The sequence below is a fragment of the Myotis daubentonii genome, chromosome 1, assembly GCF_963259705.1.
Source record: "Myotis daubentonii chromosome 1, mMyoDau2.1, whole genome shotgun sequence".
Taxonomy (NCBI): domain Eukaryota; kingdom Metazoa; phylum Chordata; class Mammalia; order Chiroptera; family Vespertilionidae; genus Myotis; species Myotis daubentonii.
The window spans coordinates 214,746,572-214,771,940 of record NC_081840.1 but is presented as its reverse complement, the minus strand read 5'-3'; the positions used below and the strand labels follow the sequence as shown (position 1 = coordinate 214,771,940).

Below are 25,369 nucleotides of genomic sequence, written 5' to 3'. Positions count from 1 at the left end.
TTGGACAGATGAGGAAACCGAAGTGCAGAGGTAGATGATTGTTCAAGGTCATTTGGCTGTTAAATTTAGCACCCTAGATTTGAGTGCATGTAACTGGACCCCATACTCTACCTTAACCACTCTGCAATATTGCCTCTTTTTTACTAAAGCCCTGATATATTTTTTTTAAGGTGGCATACAGTTTGTACTTTGAATGAAGAGTCAATGAGCTGAAGTGGAGGACAGACAAGAGTGGTATGGGGCGGGGGGCAGGTTCTATTTTGAGGAGATATTATGAACAGTGGCATCACTGTAAGATACTGCACAGGGTGGTCTATAAACAGTGATGAATTCTGTTTGGATGAAGAAAAGGCCGTGTATAGGGGAGAAGTGGAAATTAGAGCTGGAAGATAAGCGTGAAGAAACCCTGCAGCGATGAGAACACTTTAAATCTTTTAAAAGGATAAAGCTCTGAGAGCACAGACCACCTGACAAGGTGTGACAGCCTCATCTCTGTGAAGCATTTGAAGGGGTCACCAGAGCTGTCTGAGCAGAAGAGCTGTGGCTCTCCAGTCCCCGAAACAATCCTGCTGAGTTGCAGGCAGCCTGGGGAGGTTCTGCTTAAATGACTGCATGGACTCATTCTTAACATATGGGGCTCGGAAGTACTGCCGCGTGTTGTCAGATACGCCCGTTGTAACTGTCTCCGAGAGCAAAGGTAAGAGCAGTAACTACCCCACACATCATGGTCTCTTTCTGATCCTGTCGCCCTCCAGAGCCATCCAGGGGCTCCTGAACAGAATGGCTGACTTGGGCACCTTCATCCTTGAGAAGGTGAGCAGACAATGGAAGTCCATTTTTAACGTGTGGCAGAAAAAGGGGGAGGCCAGTTTGAAGTTTACATTTACACAGGCCAGTCTCACACCCAGCGGAGAGCAGCCATCCATGGGCGTATTAAAAGGGACATGCATTTTGTAGTCAGAAAGTAAATGACACTTTTTAAGAAGAGAAACGGTTTCGGCGGTTTGGTGGAATGATGTCCTTGGCCTTCAGAACCACGCGGGAGCCAGGACAGAGTGCCATGTGCCCCTCTCCTCTTTTCTTCCCGGCGTTCAGGGTAATTACTTGCTAAATCCATGGCAGCTGCTGACCTCGGTCCAGTGCCTCGAAGCCCTTTTCTTGGAGCCCCGGCAGCACCCTTTGAGGATTTCACCATAACTCCTTACCAATTCCTTAAGCTGTCTTGACTTCTCTACCAGAAAATTGTTATTATATTTATAACAGCATTTGGAGAATATTTCACCAAGCTGCTAAAGCCACTCTGGTTAACACAGCCAATGAATTACGCCTTCAATGCCTTTTTCTCTCTGCATGAAGTGCTCGATGAATGCACTATATAATGTTTGTGAATACAACGGTGCTTTTTCTTCAAAAGTCATTAAGTGGGTTTTAATAAACATTGAAATGATCAATGTGTTAATTGGCTCCAGATAAGGTTTATCAAATATTTAGGAAGAGAAAATAAAGGTCTGGATGGCGGCTAATCCAATTCAAGGAAGTGGTTTTATTGGAAGAGATATGCTTAAATAGGGATAGAATTTCAACACTAAGGGCTTTTTACAATACACTTGGGGAAAAGAGGTAAGAATTAGGTTAAGTAAACTTTAATGGGACATTAGGTTTGCAAACTTAATTGAACAAAGTTAGAAAATGTGAAGTTTATGTTACAAGGATAAGCTCAAATTATGTTCTTTGGTTATGTATGATAGATCACATGGATTTTACCTTTATTAATATGATCTGTTAATAATAACGTACTGCATTGCAAAACTGATGACCTAAAAATCATTTCTTCTAATTCTGAATCTGAGGGACGGTCTGGTCATAGGGAGGCCGGTTATACAACACAGGTCAAATTCAGTACTTATCCTAACTTACTACTGCTTTAACCCCTGTAAATGAAGGAATACAGGATTAGACATGGATAGAGGTGGAAGTTATCTATCTATCGATCTGTGTGCTGTATGAATTTCTCTTTCCTTTTTGTACTGCCCAGCAGAGGTATAACAAGAAATTTAAATTTCAAGCAGCCGTATAAATTAAAGGAGAAAATAAGGCACATTTGATTTTTCCTTTGAATCTCACCCTACAAATAAAACAAAGGATACATTTTGTTGAAGGATGACAGCAGTGCAGCTGTTGTTTATGCGAAAACTCTACAGGGGAAGACAAAAAAAAAAAGTTCAAGAGCATGGGGATAATAAGAGGTCCAAGATCACCTTTTACCGTCTAAAAGGAATAGAGCATTTCTATTGCTAATAAAAGACCTCCTGCTCCCAAGAGAGCAGCACAGTCTCTCAGTTTCTGCAGGCTTCCTGGCAAACAGCTATTCCCATGTATTAGGAAAACTTGACTTAATCCCTTTTGAATAGTCATTTCCAACTTTGTGTCAGTTGTTTTTGTGTTGTTTTTTTTTTCTTACAGTGCAATGGAGGCAGAGGATACTAGAATTTCTAACTGACATTTGTCCATTGCACTCACATTTTATTTTCACATGTTTTGCAAGGTAATTGAACTGGCATCCCACATGAAGGTGCACACAACTTAGAATGGAAATTCCTTTAGCAAGTGTTATTGTTACTGAGGATTTAGGTCTAGAGGGGACACAGAGAGCTGAATTTGTGAAGAAAAAAAAATGAGCAAAGTCATGAATTTTAAAAAATGTGAATTTAGCAGAAGACTAACATAAAGGGAAAATGCTACATTTTAAGACTTGAAGTTTCATAGAATTTTAATGAAATAAATGTTCCGAGTGATACAGGGAGAGGAAAAAAATGAGCAAAACTGAATAAAAATCAGGTTTAGATATGACAGAAATCCTGTATTTTAATGTACAAGTTATTATTGAATTTTCTTGTCACACAAACATGTTATGGAAGAAGATATCCTTGAAAATATACATAATGTTTAGTTCACATAAATTGTGATTATTTTAAGTGAAAAAAAAACATTATTAAATATGTAATTTCATAATGTTAAAACATATAACAACATTTAATAACAACATTTAAATAATATTTGATTTTATGATGCAAATTAAAGCTGTTGGCATCTTTATTCTTTGACTTATGGGCAATCTAATTCTAATGGCTACAAATATTCATTTGGGTTATGACTTGTGTTTACCTGTTTAAGATGTGCTAAAAACACTACTACGCAACACTGCTTCTCTACTCTATTATGGTTTGTGCTGCATAATACTGCATAATACTCTTTCCACAAGGTGAGGAAAGAGTTTAAGAAAACCTAACCTTTGCTAGAGAGCTACATACTCACACAATTATGGTGGATTTAATATAGTGCTGAAAACATGATGCCATTGTGTAGTTTTCGCACCATAAAATGAGGTGTAGTGTGATTTAGTATTTCCTCTTTCGAGGAAGGACGTGAGCAAGTTTTCTGTGACTTCTACTTTTCAATCAATAGAGTATAGGAAGTAAACAATCAAAAGCACTTTGAACTATATCACCATCTCTGCCTTATAAAAACCAAGACCACATGGAACAATTAAAAAGGCAACAGACAAGCAAAATAAATAATTGAAAGGTACATCTAAAAAGAAGTGTCAAGTTATCCAAAAAAATCAAGACAGAATCCTTATTTGAAGAGGGGCTTGTGCAAGCTATTCATACATTTTGAGCCTAAGTGTCTTAATTTTAAAAGTGGTGTTAATAATATTTATTTGTAAAAATTACAAGGGACAACCCATTTCAGAGGTTACTCAAGTGTCTGACACATAGTATCTACACTAATAAAAGACAAACATGCAAATTGACTGTACCTTCGCTACACCTTAAGCCACGCCCACCAGCCAATCAGAGCGACTATATGCAAATTAACCTAGCCAAGATGTGGGCCGGCAGCCACGGAGCTGGAGCAAGCAGGGGGCTTGGTTGCCCCAATGATGGGGGAAGCCAAGCTTCCCACCTGTCGCGGCTCTGAGCTCCACTCAAAGCAACAAAGTTTCAATTATAGAAGGTAAATAAACCCCAGATACCTGCTTTCAGCCGGCCGTGGCCACGGAGCTGGAGAGAGCAGAAGTCGGTCGCCCCTGGCGATGGAGGAAGCCAAGCTTCCCTCCCGCCTTCCCTGGCTGGCTCCGATCTCCCCTCAAGTCTGCAAAGTTTCAATTATAGAAGGTAAATAAATCCCAGAATTTAAAAAAAAAAGAGTAAAAGGAGAGTCTGGGAGCTTCCATTGCCGGGGGGGCTTGGCCAGCCTGAAAACAGCTCTCAGTCCCTCACCCAAACTGGTCAGGCACCCCAGTGGGGACCCCCATCCTAAAGGGGGTGTGACCAGCTGGAAACAGTCATCAGCCCCTCACCCAGGCTGGCCAGTCACCCCAGCGGGACCTCCACCCTGATCCAGGACACCCTTAAGGGCAAACCAGCCAGCCCCCACCCGTGCACCAGGCCTCTATCCTATATAATAAAAGGGTAATATGCAATCTGACCCTAACAGCAGAACGACTGGGAATGACTGGTCACTATGACCCACACTGACCACCAGGGGGCAGACGCTCAATGCAGGAGCTGCTCCCTGGTGGTCAGTGTGCTCCCACAGGGGAGCTCTGCTCAGCCACAAGCCAGGCTGATGGCTGCTAGTACAGTGGTAGCTGTGGGAGCCTCTCCTGCCTCCTCAGCAGCGCTAAGGATGTCCTACTGCAGCTTAGGCCTGCCCCCCGCTGGCAAGTGGACATCCCCCGAGGGCTGCTGGGCTGCCAGAGGGATGTCTGACTGCCAGCTTGGCCAGGGAGCAGGCCTAAACCAGCAGGTGGTCATCCCCCGAAGGGTGTCAGACTGCAAGAGGGCATAGGCCAGGCTGAGGGACCCCCCCGAGTGCACAAATTTTTGTGCACCGGGCCTCTAGTATACTCAATAAAGACTACATTTTAGTTGGTATAAACAGAAATAGTATGTTGTTTCCTATGGAGTGTTTGTGTATTTTACTTAAGATACACATACTTTATCTTATTTAAGACAACATAAACTGACTGTAGGGTTTAGTTTTATTATTTGTGTTTATATAGGCCAACAGGAGAGCACGACTTGCCTAATAGGTCCAACAGGATTTGTTAAAATTTAATTTAACCATCATCAAAAGGGTTTTCTTTTTAGATAGCCTGCTAAAGATTATTATTATATAAATGATGACTGTAAGCCAACTTCAAAGTCTAGCTGAACTTTCATGCTTCCTATAGATATTAATATTTAAAAATTTCTATTCACACAGTACATAATTTGATCTTCACAACAGTCAATGAATAATTGGTCAAGGTCAAACAGAATTGGCAGAGTGAAGATTGGAATCCAACTTCCAACTTCTATTTTACTCCTAATTAATTACTCCTCATTGCTCAATATTGCTGGTACCTGCTACCTTTTACCTCTTGTGTAAAAGCAGTGAAAGTGATATGATAATCTCTATAATACTCTCATATTGTAAATAGAAATGACCAATGCACAGATAGTAAGAGCAAGCATCCCTGGTAACACTTTGTCTTAAACTTAAGACTGGCTGACAGCCTAGAGACAAGGTGTATGTGGTGCAGGTGATATGTTCAACTTCACTCTTCAAAGCCATGGACAGAAGAAAAACGAATTTGGAATGCAAGGGATATAACCCTGACTTTATGTCCTAGAGTTTGGTGATATGTTTATTTTATAATAGAAACAATGCATTCATTCACCATAAGCACTACAGTACAACAATGCAATGTTACGCAGTGCAATGGATAAATTGAAATGTAATCCTACCAAAATAGCAATATTGTATGTAATACAAAAATATTATTCAATGTTTCTATTTTTACCTAAAGTTAAAATTAGTTAAATTAAATTACAATGTCAGTTCTTTAGTTGCACTAGCATATAAGATGCTCAGAAGATGCATGTGGCTAGTGGCTACTATGTTGGTCAGGCCAGTTCTAGATAGTCTTGTTATATTATTTTTTAAAGTTTATCTTTTGCATTGAGAATATTATAGATGTTCCCCAATTTCCTCCCATTAATTCCCTCCACCGGGCTTCTCCTGACCCAAGCCTTCACAGTTCTACTGTCTTTGTCCATAGGTTATGCATATATGCATATAAGGTCTTTAGTTAATCTCTTGATCCTATTATCCTATATAATAAAAAGTAATATGCAAATAGACTGAATGGCAGATCAACTGAACAACCAATCAAAGTGTAATCCTATATAATAAAAGGCTAGTGTGCAAATCAACCGAAGGGCAGAATGATTGGTTGCTATGACACGCACGGACCACCAGGGGCAGATGCTCCATGCAGGAGCTGCGCTCTGGTGGTCAATGTGCTCCCACAGGGGGAGCGCCACTTAGCCAGAAGCCGGGCTCATGGCTGGTGAGTGCAGTGGCAGTGGTCTGAGCCTCTCCCACCTCCATGGCAGCCAGACAGTCCCTGAGGGCTCCCAGACTGTGAGAGGGAGCAGGCTGGGCTGAGGGACCCCCCCGCCCAGAGTGCACAAATTTTGTGCACCAGGCCTCTAGTATGTTAATGATATGCTAAAGCTGCTCAACAGCTCGCTATGATGTGCACAGGGGGAGATGCTTTGACCGATAGGTTAGCTTGTTTCTGGGGTCTAGCCTATTGATCGGGACAGAGTGAGATGAACTGGACACACCCTGGAGCCCTCTCATGGCCCCTCCCTGGCCTGATCGTGCACCGGTGGGGTCCCTCAGCCTAGCCTGTGCCCTCTTGCAATCTGGGATCCCTCGGGGGATGTCAGAGAGCCAGTTTCAGCCCTATCCCACAGGCCACTCCCCTTAGGAGGGCACCAGGCACAGGGCTCATGGCTGGCGAGTGCTGCTGCAGCAGTGAGAGCCTCTCCTGGTCAAGACTGATTGGGCGTGAGCCTGTGGCAAGCACAGTGGGGCCAGATGAGCAGGAGCGGCAGGTAGGAGCTGCAGGCGGCATTGGACTGCGGGTTTCGGCGCAATCCCAGCAGGCCACCCAGAGAGACCCCACTTGTGCACAAATTTGTGGACCAGACCTCTAGTCAACACTAATAAAAGAGAAAAATGGTAATTGGCGTACGACGATACCCTTTTCATTGGCTAATCAGGGCTATATGCAAATTAACTGCCAACTAAGATTGGCAGTTAACTGCCAACTAAGATTGGCAGTTAACTGCCAACTAAGATTGGCAGTTAACTGCCAACAAGATGGCGGTTAATTTGCATATGTAGGCACAATGCAGGGAGGCGAAAGGGAAAGCAGGAAGAAGCCCCCTGCCACTGACAGTGATTGGAAACCCAGGGGGGAGCTAAGAGCTGGGGGGCAGGGCAAAGGCGGCCCTGGGGCCACCTTTGCCCTGCCCCCCCAGCCATGATCAGAGAATCAGGTGCCTTTTCCGCCCTGGCCAGTGATAGCAGGAAGTAGGGGTGGAGCCAGCGATGGGAGCTGGGCAAGGTCGAAGCTGGCAGTCCCAGGAGCTAGGGGCCCCTTGCCTGGGCCTAAAGCGAAGCCCACGATCGTGGGGCCACTGCAGCTGCAGGTCCCCACTGCCCGGGCCGGACGCCTCAGCCAGAGGCATCCTGCAGGGGCAGGGGCGGAGCCTGCGCAATCGCGGTGCCCCCCGCTGCCACTGCAGGTCCCCGCTGCCCGGGCCGGACACCTAGGCCAGAGGCGTCAGGCCTGGGCAAGGGGCCGATCCTGCGATTGGAGGGTGATGGGGGTCAACGCCTGAGGGCTCCCAGTATGTGAGAGGGGGTAGGCTGGGCTGAGGGACACTCCCCCCCACACACACACCCAGTGCACGAATTTCGTGCACTGGGCCCCTAGTATTCTATAAAATTGGGAATGTGAAAACCAAGGTCATTATGATTTTATTAAGTTTAGCTTTGAACCCTATCTATAGAAATCATATATCTCTCTCAATACCCTTCATAGTGCTAGCCTTTCCCCTGATAATCAGCAACCCCAAAGGCAGCAGAAGGCAATAGCCCAGACCTGACTAATGGTCACAAGGTCTGGACCTTTGGTAGGCTAAAGATAACACCTTGACCTAACTATGTTTTAGCTCCTGAGTCCCAAGTGGAATGACCTCCTAGTTTCTTTCCCATGAAACTAGACTAAGGGACATGGGAAAAGAACTCAGAGCTGTTTTTAAGACTTAAGACAATGATTACCTCAGCTCCTACCAATCAGCTCCCACCATGGCACTGTGCTCCCTAATCCACAGTGTCTTGTAATGTTGCAATACATGACCTGTAACCTGCATGCCATTGGAGAGTTGAGTCTTTTTGAACAAGAGCTCGCCTGCACTCCAGATTGGCCAGTTACGCAATAAACCATAACAAATCTCCTTTCTATACTGCAGACTCCTGTTTGTGAATTTCAGCCAGTGCACACAGGCAGATAGACTCAAATCATGGGACCCAATAATAATGTCAGTGCAATACAAAGTTGCTAAACTGTCAAAAAATACTTGTGTATTTGTGGAGCATATAGGTTCATTTCAATTGTAGCTAGTCTCAAATCAAAAGATATGATAAAATACTTGGTTTGCTCAAAGTCTTCAAGCAAATGGAATATTTTTAAATTGCTTTATTTTTCTATACCTTGTTTCTTATGTCTTTTCATGTTATATTACTTTTGCATTGTTAATGTTTGTTTATTTTATACATTATTAAATTATCAGTCTTCACTCCTTTTTGCTTCTTCTTTATTCTGTAAGTTGTAATTTAGTTATCTCTCTCTTTTTTTTTTACTTCTTATATTTCAGCTTTCCTTTCTTTTTCTTTCTTTCTTTGTTTGGAAACTGCAAACACTTAAGGATTAGACTCATACCTATTTAAGTGGAGCATCTTGCATAAGATGTCTCTTCGAGTGATCAAAAAGTTTTACCACAGACATCTACAGGAAGCTCTTCATACCCACCAACAGGCTTCTCTCCTGGCCTCTTTCCTCCTTGTAATGTGTATTCTGCATAAGGACCTCACAAAAGGCTGTAAGGTGAAAAGGGAAATGTATTAGCCTTGAGATGAAATGCTGTAATGTGTGTGCTGATTATAATTAACATTCCAAATAAGGGTACTTCAGAATGCCACAAAAATATGGTTTTTGAATGCTCTTTCAAAATCTTTCATCTGATTTGTGGGGTGGGAACACTATAAACAATTAAGGCTTTTGCCTTCTTTTCTATGGATGTGGATTAGTCTATGTTTATTAAACCATCTCGAAGTAAAACCATCGTCTAATTGAAAGCTAGTGTAGACGTTATTGCTGCATTTGATTTAAGCCATGTCAAATAATTTTCTGAAAAATAAAAATTACATCAAAACTACCAATTCTTTCCTTTTTTTTAATTCATCAGTTATGTTAAATAATATAGGAAGAAAGATCTCAGTCATCACTATTAAAAATAATAAACCATTTTTACCTGTAAAAGGGAAGTGTGAGGAGGGGAAGAAACAAAAACCTAGAATCAGATGTATCAGATAGAATGTGGAAACGGATGTACAGTATTGATTGCATTTCCATATTATAGTCCAGCCAGATAAATTTCTTATTTTCAGGTATTGCAGTTCTCTTTGAGAGATGTGGGATATCCTACAACCTGGTGATTGAGTTTCCTATTCTATTGAACTCATTATCTTATCAAAAGAGTTCATCTATCACATCTCATCTGTGGCACCCCTTATGTAAGATGTGGCTATCTTTATCTCAAGAATACTAATCAAGGGTAAGGAAACTATAGCCCTATGGCCAAGTTGGGCCCTTATATGCTCCACCCCTGGTTAAGAAAAATGTTTAAATATTTCAGGTTGTTTAAGAGAAAGGGGGTATGAGGCAGAGATCATATATGGCCTACGCAGCCTAAGTATTATACTGTCTGGCCCTCCACAGAAAAAGTCTGCCCATCTCTGACTTATGGGAAGAAAAAGTCCTTCTAAATTGTCAATATTATTATTGTGTACAGTGTATCATGCCTAGTCCTATTAGCAAATGCAATATTGGATCATGAATTTGGTGAATGAAAGGGGGGTATGTACAAATTCAGGGACTGAAAGTAGCCTCATGGGATCAACCTATCTAATAAAAGGATAATATGGAAATTAACCATCACTCCATCACAAAGATGGCGGCGCCCATAGCCACAAGATGGGGGTGCCCAGTCCCCTCAGCCCTGCCGCTGGAGTGTCCAGTCCTGTCATCCCTGCCAGGGGAGCAGCAGCCGAGTGGTGAGGCTGGATCCGCCCCCTCAGGTGGATCCAGCCTCGCCTCTCAGCTGCCACTGGAGTGTCTGGTCTTTTCAGCTCTGCTTGCCCCTCGCTGAGAGCAGAAATCAGGGCCCTGCTTGCCCCTGGCTTCAGCGGCAAGCCAGAGAGCAGACACCAGGTCACCTCAGTGAGCAGACACCAGGACCCTGCTTGCCCCTTGCCATGGCGGCAAGCCAGAGAGCAGACAGGCAGGCAGGTCTGCAGAGAGCAGAGAGCCACAGGGAGAAGGCCTAAGCCATCAGGAGGATATCCCCGGGGGTCCCAGGTTGGAGAGGGTGCAGATCAGGCTGAGGGACCCACTCCCACCCCCACCCCCCGTGTAAGAATTTCATGCACTGGGCCTCTAGTTTGATCATAAATGCCTAACTGGGCAGGTCATGAAGGGTAGTCACGCTCCAAGCCTCTAACTTCTTTAACTTAAGCAAATCCTCCCTGTTCATTGATATTGTACATCTAGGTTAACACACTTTGAAATGCCAGAGTAATCCTCTTTTCCAGACCACTTGGAGACTGGAGCACCCTCAAGGGAGCATGGAATCTTAACTAGCCTGCACCTTGCTTTCTCCAACCTTCATGTAATCTTTCTTACATTCCCTCCCTAAAAAGAAACTGCAAAACTGAGACCTTGCTTTTCCCAGCACATTGTTAGTGTGACTCAAATAAACTCTTGCAGGTTTGGATATTATTACAGCGACAATTTCTAACATTTTTAAAAATTAAAACATTACTTTTTTTTTCTCTATATTCTCTTAACCTCAGCAACTTGCTGTGTATTCACAGGTAGTATGGTCATGTTATTAGTCAGTTTACAAAAATCTCATGCTCTTTACTATAATGAAACCAATTTCTGTAAATATTCCAGGGAACTTCTTATTAATTAAAGCTACCAAACTAATCTGTATTTGCTCAAACAACATTACTGTTTGTATACAATTTTTAAGACTAAAATTATAGTTGTATCTGTTAAAGAATTTCTGTTTGGCCACTTTCCTTTTCGTATTTAGAGTATCACTTTCAAATTTTGAGCTATCACGTTAATACCACCAAGAAGGTGAATTTTGCTTTTAGCTCCTTAATCAAAGCATCGATAAGCTCTGATACTTTAAAAGAAGCCAATTTGTTTTTGAAGTGCTAACTTATTCTCTAAAGGTACACAGTCCATTATTGACTTATCATGGACCTGCATTACCATCTGCTCTTTAAGGAAGTCACATGATAAGAAATGACAGACTTGACCTCTTTGGTCCTGCATGTAATGGTGTTTTTAAACCAGAAGGACATTTCATGTTTGATATATCTCATTCTTTACAAATGTGACTAAAATTTTGCAATAATCAAATTCATGTTGTCCTCAAATAGAAAAGTTCTATATATTGTAAAGTTTATTTTAATAATAAAATAAAATTTAACATTATTTCTATCATGTATCATAGAGTAGTACATATCAATAATTCTGTTTCCACTATATTTAAGCTTCATAAAGATTCTGAATTGTCATATGTCTATTTTCCTTTGTTTAAGGCAAGTTATTTGAGGATTAAACAACTTGAGGACTCAGCACTAATTACCCCAAATCATCTTGCCTAGGATGGGAGCTACTTAGAAATAAGGAGATCATTTCTATAATCCTTCATTATGCAAGCAAAAAACACCGTTAAAGTTTAAATTTCGAAAGTTTAAGTTCCATGCATCTGTGGGGGAGCTAATGATGATTTTTGCATGAGAATATAATTTTTTCTCCGTACTGAAATCCGTGAGAGTAAGTCAGGACTTCAGCTACCCAAGTTTTTCTGAAAATCTTCAGCTCCGTAAAGGTAATTCCAGGAGAGCTTGTCAGCAATGTCAATCTTTCTTCTTCTCTATTCAAATTGACATTTCCCTAGTCCCAGAGAGAAACATAAAAATTCCATTTCAGTGCTCATTTCTTCAAGTGTTCAAAATGAATTCCCTGCAGATCTCTGATTCTTCATTCATTACTTTTAAAGTTACCACTAAATAGATGTTAGCTATATGTCAGAATCCTCCTCATACAATCACTTATATGAGATAATTATTGATATTTTTGTCTTAGAAACAGAAAACTAAGGCTTGAAATGATAGTTTAAAATCATATATACCTCAGAAATGGTATTTCATTCCAAATGCTTCCAACTTAATTAGCCATGAAATGGATCACTACTTTATACTAAAGTTCATCAATGGACTTGGAAGAGACCAAGAATTTTATAATCCTGTGTCAGTTGGGGTCTTCCAAGAAGCAAATGTCAAACTGGATTAGGTATGGACAAGAAAGACCGGGTGAAATGACTGTGAAGAAAAAGGAGGAGCCAGGTATGCTTTCTCGTATGAGGCAAGTCTGATATCTCAGAAGAAGAGGGGGAAAGATGGCAGACTGGGTATTAGGTCTAAGCTGACAGTGTAGTTCCAAGGAAAGCTCATTGAGGCAGATGGATGAGTGTTTACTCGAGCCAAAGTTGCCTCACCTTACAAGAATGGGCTTGCCAAACTCAAGTTCCTAGCTTGAAGGAACAAGGCCTAAGCTTGGAAAATGATGGGGACATCAATTACACCGATTGCAGCAGGGGATCTAAGTGATGCATTTGATAGCTGACAAAAATCCTCAAAGAATGAAAGAACATATTTCTCAATAAAAATTTAGGAAAATGGGGCACCTATGAATGTGCATGTGAATTATGTACTATATACTTTTCGTGAGGTCAGACACTCATTCCTCTCATCCTTTCATGAACCTCTCCTCCATCGCAACTTGGTGTCTCCCCAAAGTCACTGATTTTTCCAAGACTTCTTATCCCGGAATCCAACCCTTTGCCAAGTGTTCTTTGACAGGGATTTACTATTAACTAAGGTTGGAGAGTTGAAGGGTGTTTTTTGTTGATATTCTTTCCGGGGGACTGCATTATATTAGGCTATTTTTAAAGTCTCAAAGCACTCTTTTCACATCCAAAGGAAAGATCCTTAAAAGCAAATGAGCTGTGATTTCTTTATCCAATGCGAATAATGTTACAGTAAGTTGCAACTCTAGAAACTCAGATTTATTTGTGCTATTATCTCAAGTATTTTAGGAGGAAAAAGTTAACTTGCCAATGAGATGTTGAGCCACCTAGAAACAAAAATAAATACACTAAAATTCAATATTACAACAAACCATTCTGATAAGGAAATGCTGCCGGTACAGATACACGTTTTATCTGATTTGTGACCTAGTTCTTGGTTTGAAAGTCACTCGGGCCGACTTATTTGTCTCCACAGTGTTTTGATGTGCTCTGTTTTACAAGTGCTGCCTCTCATTTGCATTCCTCTATGTCCAAAACCCGGTTCAGCTAATCTTTTACTGCTACCGTTATTTTCTTCTCTTAAACAATTGTCTAAATGTCAGGTATCCTAAAAGCATTTTCAAAAAAATTAAAATCACAAGTTCTAAATCCCCGGGGAAAAATAGTAAAAGGCTTTAGGATGTGATTTATCTTCATTATCCTCTAGGTACCTTTCCATTTCTAACTGCTGTCTACAGTTTAGAGGAGTAAAGAGGCATATGAAGCCTTTTTCTCTTTTTATAGTTTTTCCTTTCCCAGCTCAGTCTGTTATTTAAGTTAGCAGGGCAGGGCTTTCCCCAGAAAACTTCTCCTTTTCATTTTCAATTTGGGAGAGAAGGAAAAAATATCAGGGTCAATAACATGCATTTCTTAAATGCGAGCTCTATATAGCAACAAGTACCTTTTTTTTTTTTTCACACTGTAAATCAAACGTAAGTGTGAACAGAGACCAAAGGACACTGAAAATTAGAGTTTTTGCGCCATTTGAGTAATTTATAAAATTTCCCTGCCAATGAACATAAAGTCAGGTATATTTCGCAGACTGATTGAGCTAAATTCCACTTCTGCATCAGTCAGAGTCCCTGACTATATGATCAACTGTCCAAGATCTATTGCTTATATAGACATAATAATAAGACTATAAATTTTAGTCTTCAATTTGCATGAGTGCTTCATTTAAGTAATCTTCATGTTCTGCTTTGTAGCTGTATTTCTTTCCTCTATCAGCTGCTCATTTTTCACCAGTTACACCATGTTTAAAATACACAAGTCTCTAGTAATCAACTTAATCTATTACGGCATTCTATTTTTATTTTTTCCTTCTCTAAAGTAATAAGTATAAGCTAAACTTTAATATCCTACTACAATATTAAGTCATATTACTCCAAAAGATGTATCATGTTGTCATAAAGAAATGTCCCCTTCAAAATGTTAATGTGGACTTATATAGGACAGACATGACATGGCTGCATTAACCAGCCAGCTGAGAATAAATATGTCACCCTATATTCCCCATAGTGTGCGTTTTTCAGTCACATACTCATCTGCTAAAACATATGCGTCTGAATTATGTTAAGAATCTTGGTTTAAGTCAGTCCCACAGTTTAAACACCTGCACATGGCCTGTATTTTCATCCCCTATTGAAAGTCTCTATTCAGCAGCAAAGATACATTTAGAAAACTCTAAGGAGAAATAAGTCTGTGGACAGCCTTCCTTAGTTATTTTCATTTGAGCTTACATACTGTCTGACCTATTTTACTTATGTTGCAGAGACATTACAAGATCCTTTTAAATCCTAAAAAGTGGTTGAGAGAGAAAAAAAATGTATTGTACACACACATACCCACACATTCATAAAATGGACAAATGGATGAAGTGCCAAGTATCATACATTTTTTTGTGCTAATTTCTAAAGTAAAAGCACAGACACATAAAAACTATTGGCAATCCTAAAAATATGAAGGACTCCTTAGCTATAAAAAAATAATGTATGGTGTATGGAATGCGCTGAGTCGATTCATTGCTTCTCAGGGGGACATTCTTATTTTGACCTATGGATAAATCAGCTAATGGCATAAAAGCTAAAATTGGACTGTCCTTTCCTTAGCCTATGTGTAAATTTAATTACTATAGAAATTATTACTCAATATTCCCTAGGTGTAGGGACTTCTATAGGTTGAAGCTATATTAATAAATGATGTATTTTCATACACTGAAATAAGCTTAATTATTTATAAAATGTATTCTTTTTTTTTTAGCAAGTATTAAAAATGTGCTGCTTTTTTGGAGAAATCCCCACCTTACCTTCTTATCTTCATAGGAGACATTTTTATTAAACGTATAGTCCTACATATTACATTTTAACTGGTTCGGGAAATAATCTGTCCTTGTGGTTTTGATTCCACAAATAATGCAGAGTAAGTGACCCACAATAGGTTTGTAAGATTTTATATTTAAAAATCAATCATCTTGCCATTTTAAGCTTCACCATGTGAAGCACTTGGAAGTTGTCATTCCCATTCTTAAAGCAGCAACAAACTAGCTGGACAGATGATCAATAATTTTTCTTGTACCCATTAGAGAACTGAGGTTGCAGGGCAACTGCTACCCTGGAAACTGGAGAGACAGACCCATCCATTGAAAGACAGCTTTTGTCTGCCCACTTGGAGCGATGCCCCTGGAGACCTAACCTGATGGAAATACTGAATGTAATTTTGCCTAATTGCTGGAGGCTGAGGTGGACTGGCTGGGAGAGAACAACAAATGCTGAGTTGGTTTACTTCCAGGAACCACTTCACGTTCTCATAATGAATATCTGAAAAAGATTCCTTTGCCACTTCAGCAGAGGGAAAGGGAAGAGTAACCATTGTGAAATAGACTCAAAGCCTTCTCAATGACACGTGTATTACCTCTGAAGGAAAGAACTTGGCTGAGCCCTTATTCCAGGTAGGGAAAGAAATTCCTCCCACTCCCTTACCTCCAGCCTCCTCCTCTTCCCCCTACCCAAAAGAAAACAACAAACACCCAAACAAGCAAAAACCCAAAACAGACAAGAAACATAGTCAACAGAGGTTAGAGTTTCAAGGAAGTAGACTGGGAATACTTACAAATTTTATACCCTGGGAAGAGAATAGGGAACAGGGAGAAAAAGCTACTCTACTGAAAAAAAACTGTTGTAGAGGTCACAGCCCAAGGACACTGGCTGTCTACAAGGGTGAACTTTTTATCAGATTATAGAATGCAGTCCCTCTCCCATTCATTATCACCACATCAATAGGGTTTCATCTGAAAGGATTTCAAAGTATAGATTCTCTCCAAGGAGGAGTACCTAGGGAAACCCAAAGTCAACAGGGTGGACAAAAATTAGGAACATTAAAGAAATGTGAATCCGCTGTCACCTACAGCGATAGCAAATATTAAACACAGCCAAGTTCTAGCCAGATTAACATTAAATCTCACAATAAAGGTCTAAATACCTCAGTTCCTATTACCGAATAAAAGATGCCCAGCTTTGAACAAAATTATTACAAGGCATGTCAAAAGGCAATAAAATCCAAAGTCTGAAAAGTAAAAGAAATAATCATAACCAAAACCAGATCTGACACATGTGGTAATTATAGCACAGGAAATTTAAAATAGCTATAATTAATATGTTAAGGGCACTTTTGGAAAAACTAAATCACACAAAAATAAATGAGTATTATAAGGGGTATGGCCATTATAAGAAGGAATGAAATGAAAATAATAGAAATAAAAACACGTTGTAAGAAAAAAATAATTCCTTTGATGAATTCATCAGTACATGGCATGGCTGAGGAAAGAATCAGTAAGCTTGAGGATTGGTTCATTGAAATAGAAATAAAAAATTAATCAGAGTAAGAAAGAACTGAAAAAAATTTCAAAATTTAAAATGCCCAAAGTTTGAAAAACAAACACAGAACAGAGGAAAAAAATGGAATAATTATTTAAAGTATTTAGTAGCTGAAAAATTTTCAAAATTAATGATAGACAACATGCCACAAATTGAGGATGCTAAAAGAGTGACAAGCAGGATAAATACCAAAACAAACAATAGCACATCTAAGCATATCATATTCAAACTATAGAAAACTAAAGACAGAAAATCTTAAAAGAAGGCAGAGGGGAAAAAAAACACTTTACTTTTAAAAGAAGAATAAGAATTACATATGATTTTGTTATTGGTGAAAGTGAGGTACCTTTTTCCCCACTGGGTGCTAGAGAAAAGAATTTCCTGAGACTCACACAGGAGGATGAGTAATTCTTATTTGCATGGAATTACATCTCTCGGTTTCCAGAGTCCCATGTCCCTGAATCCGGTCCTGGATGGTATGCAGTTGAGAATTCAGTAGAGCTAGAAGCAGAGCCAGTGTTCAGTTTCCATTCTGTATTTCAGCTGGTCCTGTTAGTTGCAGTCCATTAGTCCGTTGTGTGTGGGGTCCACATGGCTATGGGCCATGTGGGGGAGTGAGTGCAGAGGGAGCCTGAGAGGCCCAAACGCCAGGGGGCAAGCATGAGCAACAAGAGCAACAAGAGAGGGAACTCCTTCAGGGGTTCTCAACCTGCGGGTCTCGACCCCTTTGGCGGGTCGAACGACCCTTTCACAGGGGTCGCCTAAGACCATCCTGCATATCAGATATTTACATGACGGTTCATAACAGTAGCAACATTACAATTATGAAGCAGCAATGAAAATAATGTTATGGTTAGGTCACAGCATGAGGAACTGTATTTAAAGGGCCAGAAGTTTGAGAAGCACTGGTTTAGGAGATTAAATGTCTTAAAATCTTCCCAGGCTTATAGTGGCCATGCCTTCTCTGGCCATTGACCTGTTCCCAGGTGAGACCGACAAACAAGCATCTTCCCTATGTCACCCAGACTTTACTGGGCACACACTTAAACTGCAGCCTCTGGGCAAATCTACACAAATGACTACAATATTTGGCCTTCCCTTGGCTCCTTTCTAGTTATTCATAACTAGTTTAGATTACAATGGTATCAATTCCTTGTTGGATTCCATGCAAGCAAGAAGAGAATATAATAAACACTTAAAATTTTGGGAAAAAACAACCACCATAAATTCTATAGCCAGTAAAATTATATTTCAAATGTAGAGAAATAAAACAACTCCAAAAAGTTAAAACAAAATAAACACGAGAGGATTCATTGCCCACAGACCTGCCTGTAAGAATGTTAAAGAAGAATGACTAAAAAGTGGATATACGTAAAGAAAGAAAGAGCATCAAATAAAGAGTAAATGAAGGTAAAATGAAGACTTTTATTATTTTACTAGAGGCCCAGTGCACGAATTTGTGCATGGGTGGGGTCCCTTGGCCTGGCCAGCAATCAGGCCGATTGGGGCTCCTGGGCGGGGAGAGATTGTGGGAGGGTTCCAGGGCATGTCTTGCCCAGTCCCAATTGGCCGGACCCCAGCAGCAACCTAACCTACCAGTCAGAATATCTGCCCCCCGTGATCAATGCGTGTCATAGCAACTGGTCGAGCAGTTGACCGAATGGTCAACTGGTTGGATACTTAGCATATTATGTTTTTATTAAATAGGATGTTAATTGATATAAAAATAACTTTGTTTAAAGCAATAATGTAATAGTAGTAACGTATTTTGATTAGAACATATGATGATGTGAAATGGAAGGCATCAATGTCATGAGGGATAAGAGGGAAGAATTTGGAATAATCTGTTATAAGTTACCTGGCCTATATGTGAAGAAATACAGTGCTATTCAAGGTGGATTCAGATTCATTGAAAATGTTTGAGAAACTCTCACAACCTAGAAGAGTCCAAGTAATGAGATAAGGTTTAAAAAAAAAAAAAAAAGCAAAAAGTATGCTATTACATTTCTTAGGCTCCACACAGATCTGTGGAGAAATAGGAAGACATTGGTTTGTCTTCCTTCACATACTTAAAAATTTCCCTGTCTTATATGCAGCTAACTTGGTCAAAATGGTAAAATTCAAGTGAAGCCTATTCAAAAGTCTCTCATTTGAATGATTTGAAAATATATTTAATAGGTCATTTTTTTTCATTCAGATACATTTTTAATGTTTCTTGCCTTGCTAGATGATTTGAAAAATGTCCACTAAAATGGCCAATTTTAGGTTGATTCCTGATAGCTGAAAAGAATCTTTAGAGTCAGTAGATCTGATGCATCCTTAAAATCCGTACTTTTAAAAATGCCAAATTGATGCCCTAGCCAGTTTGGCTCGGTGGATAGAGCTTCAGCCTGTGGACTGAAGGGTCCCAGGTTCTATTCTGGTCAAGGGCAAGTACCTTGGTTGTGGACACAACCCCGGTAGGGAGTGTGCAGGAGGCAGCTGATCGATGTATCTCTCTCATCGATGTTTCTAACTCTCTATCCCTCTCTTCCTTTCTGTAAAAAATCAATAAAATATATTTTTTTAAAAATGCCAAATTGACATGTCAGTTCAGATGCCTCGAGATAGTAATAGGCAACCATACACAATATTAAAAAAAAAAATTATGACTGGGACCACATATGAGAAATTCTGTTGTTTTTTTTGTTGTTGTTTGTTTGTTTTTTAATCTTAATTATTCTTGACAGAGGAATTGGGAGTTTTTAAACACAAATCTTACTAATTTGTCTTTTACCCTTATTACTCTTTAACTTAAAAAAAAAAAAAGGCGTGGTGTTTCTGGTGATTAAACTCAATGGCCCTGGGATATCTGAAGTTAGAAATCATCACCTGAGAAAAGCAAGAGAGATATGACACGAGTAAATGACTTAGCTTTTTTAAATGGTCATTTTGCTCATGCACCATTCTAAACATCTATATATATAAAAGCCAAACGACCAGAACAACTGGAATGATTGGAATGACTGGAATGACCTGTGGCTATGATGTGCACTGTAGCAGGACAACTGATCGATCAGGTGTGGGGATGGCTGGCCAACCTCCTGCGCCCCCTCCCTCCAGCTGGCTGAACCCCACCCATGCATAGATTTGTGCACTGGGCCTCTAGTGTTTGTATAATTTTCTTTGAGAAAATTGTACAATCTCCTGTACATAGGAAATTTAAAGAAAGTCAGAAACTGGTAGCCTTTATAATATATTAGGCTCAGATATGTCCTTTTTTTGGGCTTACATAGGTGATTTCTTTAGTTGTCAGAATTTAAGAATCAGAATGTTTCCCATATAAATCTGAATTTTCAGTTTCTTTGAAGAACAAAGATACTGGTCAATAGCACTCTCTGAAATGGATGTTGGAGCTTCCTGGTTCTAGTCCCATTTTATAAGGCCATTGAGACTACATGGAAACCAGTTCCTAGAAAAGGATCCTGTGAAATTAATGAACAATATTGATTTTCTGTAATATTTAAGTGAAAAAAGACCATAGCTTTCATATCTATAGGTTTAGAGAAGAATGGCACCATTATAAATTGACTGCTTCTATTAAAAATCAAGTAAATATTCATAAACACATTTTTTATCTCTTCCATTCTTTCACCCCCATAACTTTTAATTCCAAAAATGCTCTTTCAGCAGATACTCATGTATAAAGCTTGACTCACAAAATTGTTAACCTGTCCTTAATTTTTCTCCTGCTACACAGAAAAAATAATTTAATATAATATTTAATGAGTTTTCTTATATTGACCTCTTCTTTTATTTGAACTGTGCTATCTCATAACTTTTATGCTACCAGCATTATATGGTTTTAAGATTCTATTCTAGAATCACAGGTTACCTATTCTTTATAATGTGTGACTTTTAAAATATAAACAGGAATTAGTGAAGTATCAAAAGTAGACACAAATATAAATGATCCTTTAGTTCACAGGTCTGAAATATTTATTTTTTAAAAAATTGGTTATAAACAGAAATACAATTATTATAATAAGGTCACATCCATTAATCCATATTTCACTTTTTTACTTCTCATGATTGTCTAGCTTTTCCCTGCATTTTATTTATACAATTTGAAGTTTGAGTATCAGTTTCAGTTTTTCTATTTGCCTCATAAAAAATAGAGATGTTTCCCTATGTCAGTCGAGTTGTCCTAATTTAGCAAACTGTCAGTGAGAATTTGTCAAAAAAAGTTTATTCTTCTCTAAAACTTCGGATTCATATTGAATAAACCCATTGACTTATGTTACAATTGACATTGGAATTGTTTATATTTTTTAAAAAATTTGATCAGAAATCTAGTGTTGACATTTCCAAAATAGATGTACCCAAATTTAGTGAAAATTGCTCAAATTAACTCTTAGAATATGCTATTTAGTTGCAATGATTTAACATGTATAATATAATAAAACACTAGAGGCCTAGTGCACTCATTCGTGTACTGGTGGGATCCCTCAGCCTGGCCTGTGCTCTCTCACAATCCAAGACCCCTCAGGGGATGTCAGATAACAGGTTTCAGCCTGATCCCTGCAGGCCTGATCCAGACAGGAAGGAGTCCAATCCCCACAGGTCCAATCCCCACAGGCCCAATCCAGACAGGAGGGAACCAGATCCTATATGTTGAGCGTCTGTCTCTGGGTGGTCAGTGCGTCATAGCAACTGGTTGACCGGTTGTTTGGTCGTTTGGTCACTTAGGCATATACATATATTTATTATAACTGATGTGTGTGTTCCATTTACCTCAAACTTCTAATTTAATTTGACTATGGAAAATAATAGCAGAAGTAAATAAATGTAAAAGTCTATTTTAAAAATTGAACAAGCCCTTACTGTTTTGGCTCAGTGGATAGAGCATCAGCCTGCAGACTCAAGGGCCCCAGGTTCGATTCCAGTCAAGAGCATGTACCTTGGTTGTGGGCACATACTCAGTGGGGAGTGTGCAGGAGGCAGCTGATCGATGTTTCTCTCTCATCAATGTTTCTAACTCTCTATCTCTCTCCCTTCCTCTCTGTAAAAAAATCAATGAAGTATATTTAAAAAATAAATAAATAAATAAAAATAAAAAGTGAACAAAACAGGGCTGTAACAAAAGACTAGAACACAGCCGAAAACGGTTTGGCTCAGTGGATAGAGCGTCGGCCTGCGGACTGAAGGGTCCCAGGTTCGATTCCGGTCAAGGGCATGTACCTGGGTTGCAGGCACTTCCCCAGTGGGGGATGTGCAGGAGGCAGCTGATCGATGTTTCTCTCTCATCGATGTTTCTAACTCTCTATCTCTCTCCCTTCTCTCTGTAAAAAATCAATAAAATATATTAAAAAAAAAAAAAGACTAGAACACAAAATGATCATCACTCTCACTCTCATACCCTCTATACTGCCCCCTCACTCAGGGCCCCATGCAAGTTCTGTATAACCCATCGACTATGAGGAATTCAATTAGAAAATGCACAACAAACATTGTGTTAAATGATAGTTAAACCTCTCCTTTGGAAAAAAATGAGATTATTTTATTAATGAGTGTTTATTTTACTTTTTTTTTGTTTTTTAATATATTTTATTGATTTTTTACAGAGAGGAAGGGAGAGGGATACAGAGAAACATCGATGAGAGAGAAACATAGATCAGCTGCCTCTTGCACACCCCCTACTGGGGATGTGCCCGCAGCCAAGGTACATGCCCTTGACCGGAACCCTTCAGTCCACAGGCCGACGCTCTATCCACTGAGCCAAACCAGTCAGCGCCAGAATGAATGTCCTTGAGCATCTCCTGGAAGGCCTGCGGGGACGGTGCCTCCACATTCTGGAAGGTGTTCTGGACTCTGCCCAACAGGACGAAGTATTTCAGCTCCAGCCAGATGAACCCCAAGTGGTTCTCATCGAACAGGATGAAGACTCCAGGGAAGCGCCTGGTGTAGGCGAAGCCAGGTAAGGTAACAGTAATAGTGTCCACGCCATAGAAACACATCCTGCAGGTGCGGGGGTAGATCTGGTCTCTTGAGCGCACGCCCACGGGCAGAACAAACGGGACAGGCTGCTCCTCCGAAGCTGCAGCCCCGGACTCCCCCACGCTGGGCTGGGCAGGGCTCTGCCAGCCATGGTCCTGGCTTTCCTCAGTCCCGTCTTCTTGCTGCTGCTGCTGCTCCCGGATCACCTGCTCGTCAATCTCCTGGACCACGCGGGAGAGCTCATTGAAGTTGCGGAAGAATTCGCCATCTGGCAGCTGGATGCGGCGCATGAGGTGGATCTCTAACGTCCCGATGGAGTCTCCCGTGATCTTCGTGACCCTGGCATACTTCCCATGGAAGCTGAGCATGGCAATCTTTAGGCCGAAGGCATCGTAGTTGCCTTGGAAGAGGCCGGGCCTGATAAGGTCGTCTGGGTGGCGCGGCGGGAGGTAGAGGCGGCGGTAGGCCAGGCAGTCATATTGATAGCTGTCCTCCCGCACCGGCACCAGTCCCAGCGTCAGCACCAGCCCCCGTTTTTTCCTAAGTTTCGCTGTTAAATCCTTTCGGTGGTCTGTCTTGTTGCACTGGAGGGTGAGCCTGTCCTTCTGAATCTGCACGTGGCGGCTGTGGGGCCTGCTGATGCGGCCTTCCATGCACTTCACCTTGGCTGATTTCCTCTCCTTCAGGCGAATTCTGAACGAGGGCTTGAACTGAAGTGGGGCATCCACATGGGTGTTAAGGGAAGGCCCGTACGTCCAACCAGTAATGCATAAGCCGTCCACCACGACACTCAGCAGTGTTCTATAGTCCTCAGTATCTAGCTGCCACAATCCCAAAATGTGTCTGTACGGGTGGAGCAGCTTCGCATAGACTTCTCGATAAGACAAACCCCTCCTCTCCAGGTTCGGCAAGTTTGCACGAACGCCATACTCCACCCGGCAGCGCCGTCTCCAGATGCTGTCGATGTGCAGGATGTGGTGGAATTTGGTGCAGGCCTGGGCCAGGCTGGGCAGGTCGGTGCCAGGGAGCCAGGCGAAGATCTCCACCAGCATCTCCACAGGCAGGTCCTGCAGAGAGCAGTGCAGGGGCGGCATGGGGCTCGCGATTCCTCCACTCTCCGCACAGCACCGTGCTGCCGCGTCCGCCTCTACTTGCTTTTCTTCCGGGGCCGGGGCCGGCTTGCCCTCAGCCGCTGCTGTCTCAGCTGGGCCCTGGCACTGCTGACGACACCAACATCCCCGCGAAGAGCCCATGCTGCAGAGAACAGCGCACTCCTCCATGTCTCGACGCATAACAGCCACCACTGGTGGGCTGCTGTGCCTCAGCCTGGCTTTAAGCTGGCTGGTCCCGCCCCAGAATCCAGCCACGCCCCCCAGGGCCTTGCCACGCCCCCTCAGAGAGGAGCCAATTGTAGGACTTTATTTTTTTTAATTAAATCTTTATTGTTCAGATTATTACAGTTGTTCCTCTTTCCCCCCCCAGAACTCCCCTCCTCCCAGTTCCCGCCCCACCCACTGCCCTCACTCCCCACCCACTGTCCTCATACATAGGTGCACGAATTTTGTCCAGTCTCTTCCCGCATCTCCCACACCCCTTTCCCCCACAAGAATAGTCAGTCCATTCCCTTTCTATGTCCCTGATTCTATTATGATCACCAGATTATTTGTTCACTTGTATCTTAGATTCACTTGTTGATAGATGCATGTTTGTTGTTCATAATTTGTATCTTTACCTTTTTCTTCTTCTTCCTCTTCTTAAAGGATACCTTTCAGCATTTCATATAATCCTGGTTTGGTGGTGATGAACTCCTTTAGCTTTTTCTTATCTGTGAAGCTCTTTATCTGACTTTCAGTTCTGAATGATAGCTTTGCTGGATAAAGTAATCTTGGTTGTAGGTTCTTGGTATTCATCACTTTGAATATTTCTTGCCATTCCCTTCTGGCCTGCAAAGTTTCTGTTGAGAAATCAGCTGACAGTCGTATGGGTACTCCCTTGTAGGTAACTGAGTTTCTTTCTCTTGCTGCTTTTAAGATTCTCTCTTTGTCTTTTGCTCTTGGCATTTTAATTATGATGTGTCTTGGTGTGGTCCTCTTGGGATTCCTTTTGTTTGGGGTTCTCTGCGCTTCCTGGACCTGTAAGTCTATTTCTTTCACCAGGTGGGGGAAGTTTTCTGTCATTATTTCTTCAAATAGGTTTTCAATATCTTGGTCTCTCTCATCTTCTGGCACCCCTATAATTCTGATGTTGGTACGCTTGAAGCTGTCCCAGAGGCTCCTTACACTATTTTCGTATTATTTTTTCATTTATCTTTTCCAGTTGGGTGTTTCTTGCTTCTTCGCATTTCAAATCTTTGACTTGATTCTTGCGCTCCTCTGGTCTGCTGTTGGGTGTCTGTATAATACTCTT

General features: G+C 41.0%; 1 protein-coding gene across 1 annotated transcript; it reads right to left on the bottom strand.

Moving 5' to 3' along the window:
* Positions 1 to 660: 660 nt before the first annotated feature.
* LOC132241299 (F-box only protein 31-like) lies at positions 661 to 24,261 on the bottom strand. Its single transcript, XM_059709845.1, has 3 exons — positions 22,751 to 24,261; positions 18,313 to 18,316; positions 661 to 804 (listed from the first exon to the last, which is right to left on the bottom strand). Exons 1-3 carry the CDS (start codon positions 24,253 to 24,255, stop codon positions 661 to 663), a joined length of 1,653 nt encoding a protein of 550 aa, XP_059565828.1. The 5' UTR covers positions 24,256 to 24,261.
* Between the last annotated feature and the right edge of the window lie 1,108 nt (positions 24,262 to 25,369).

Bases quoted from the DNA above. Each gene is read 5' to 3' on its own strand.
- LOC132241299 (XM_059709845.1), bottom strand. From the start codon at position 24,255: ATGCGTCGAGACATGGAGGAGTGCGCTGTTCTCTGCAGCATGGGCTCT.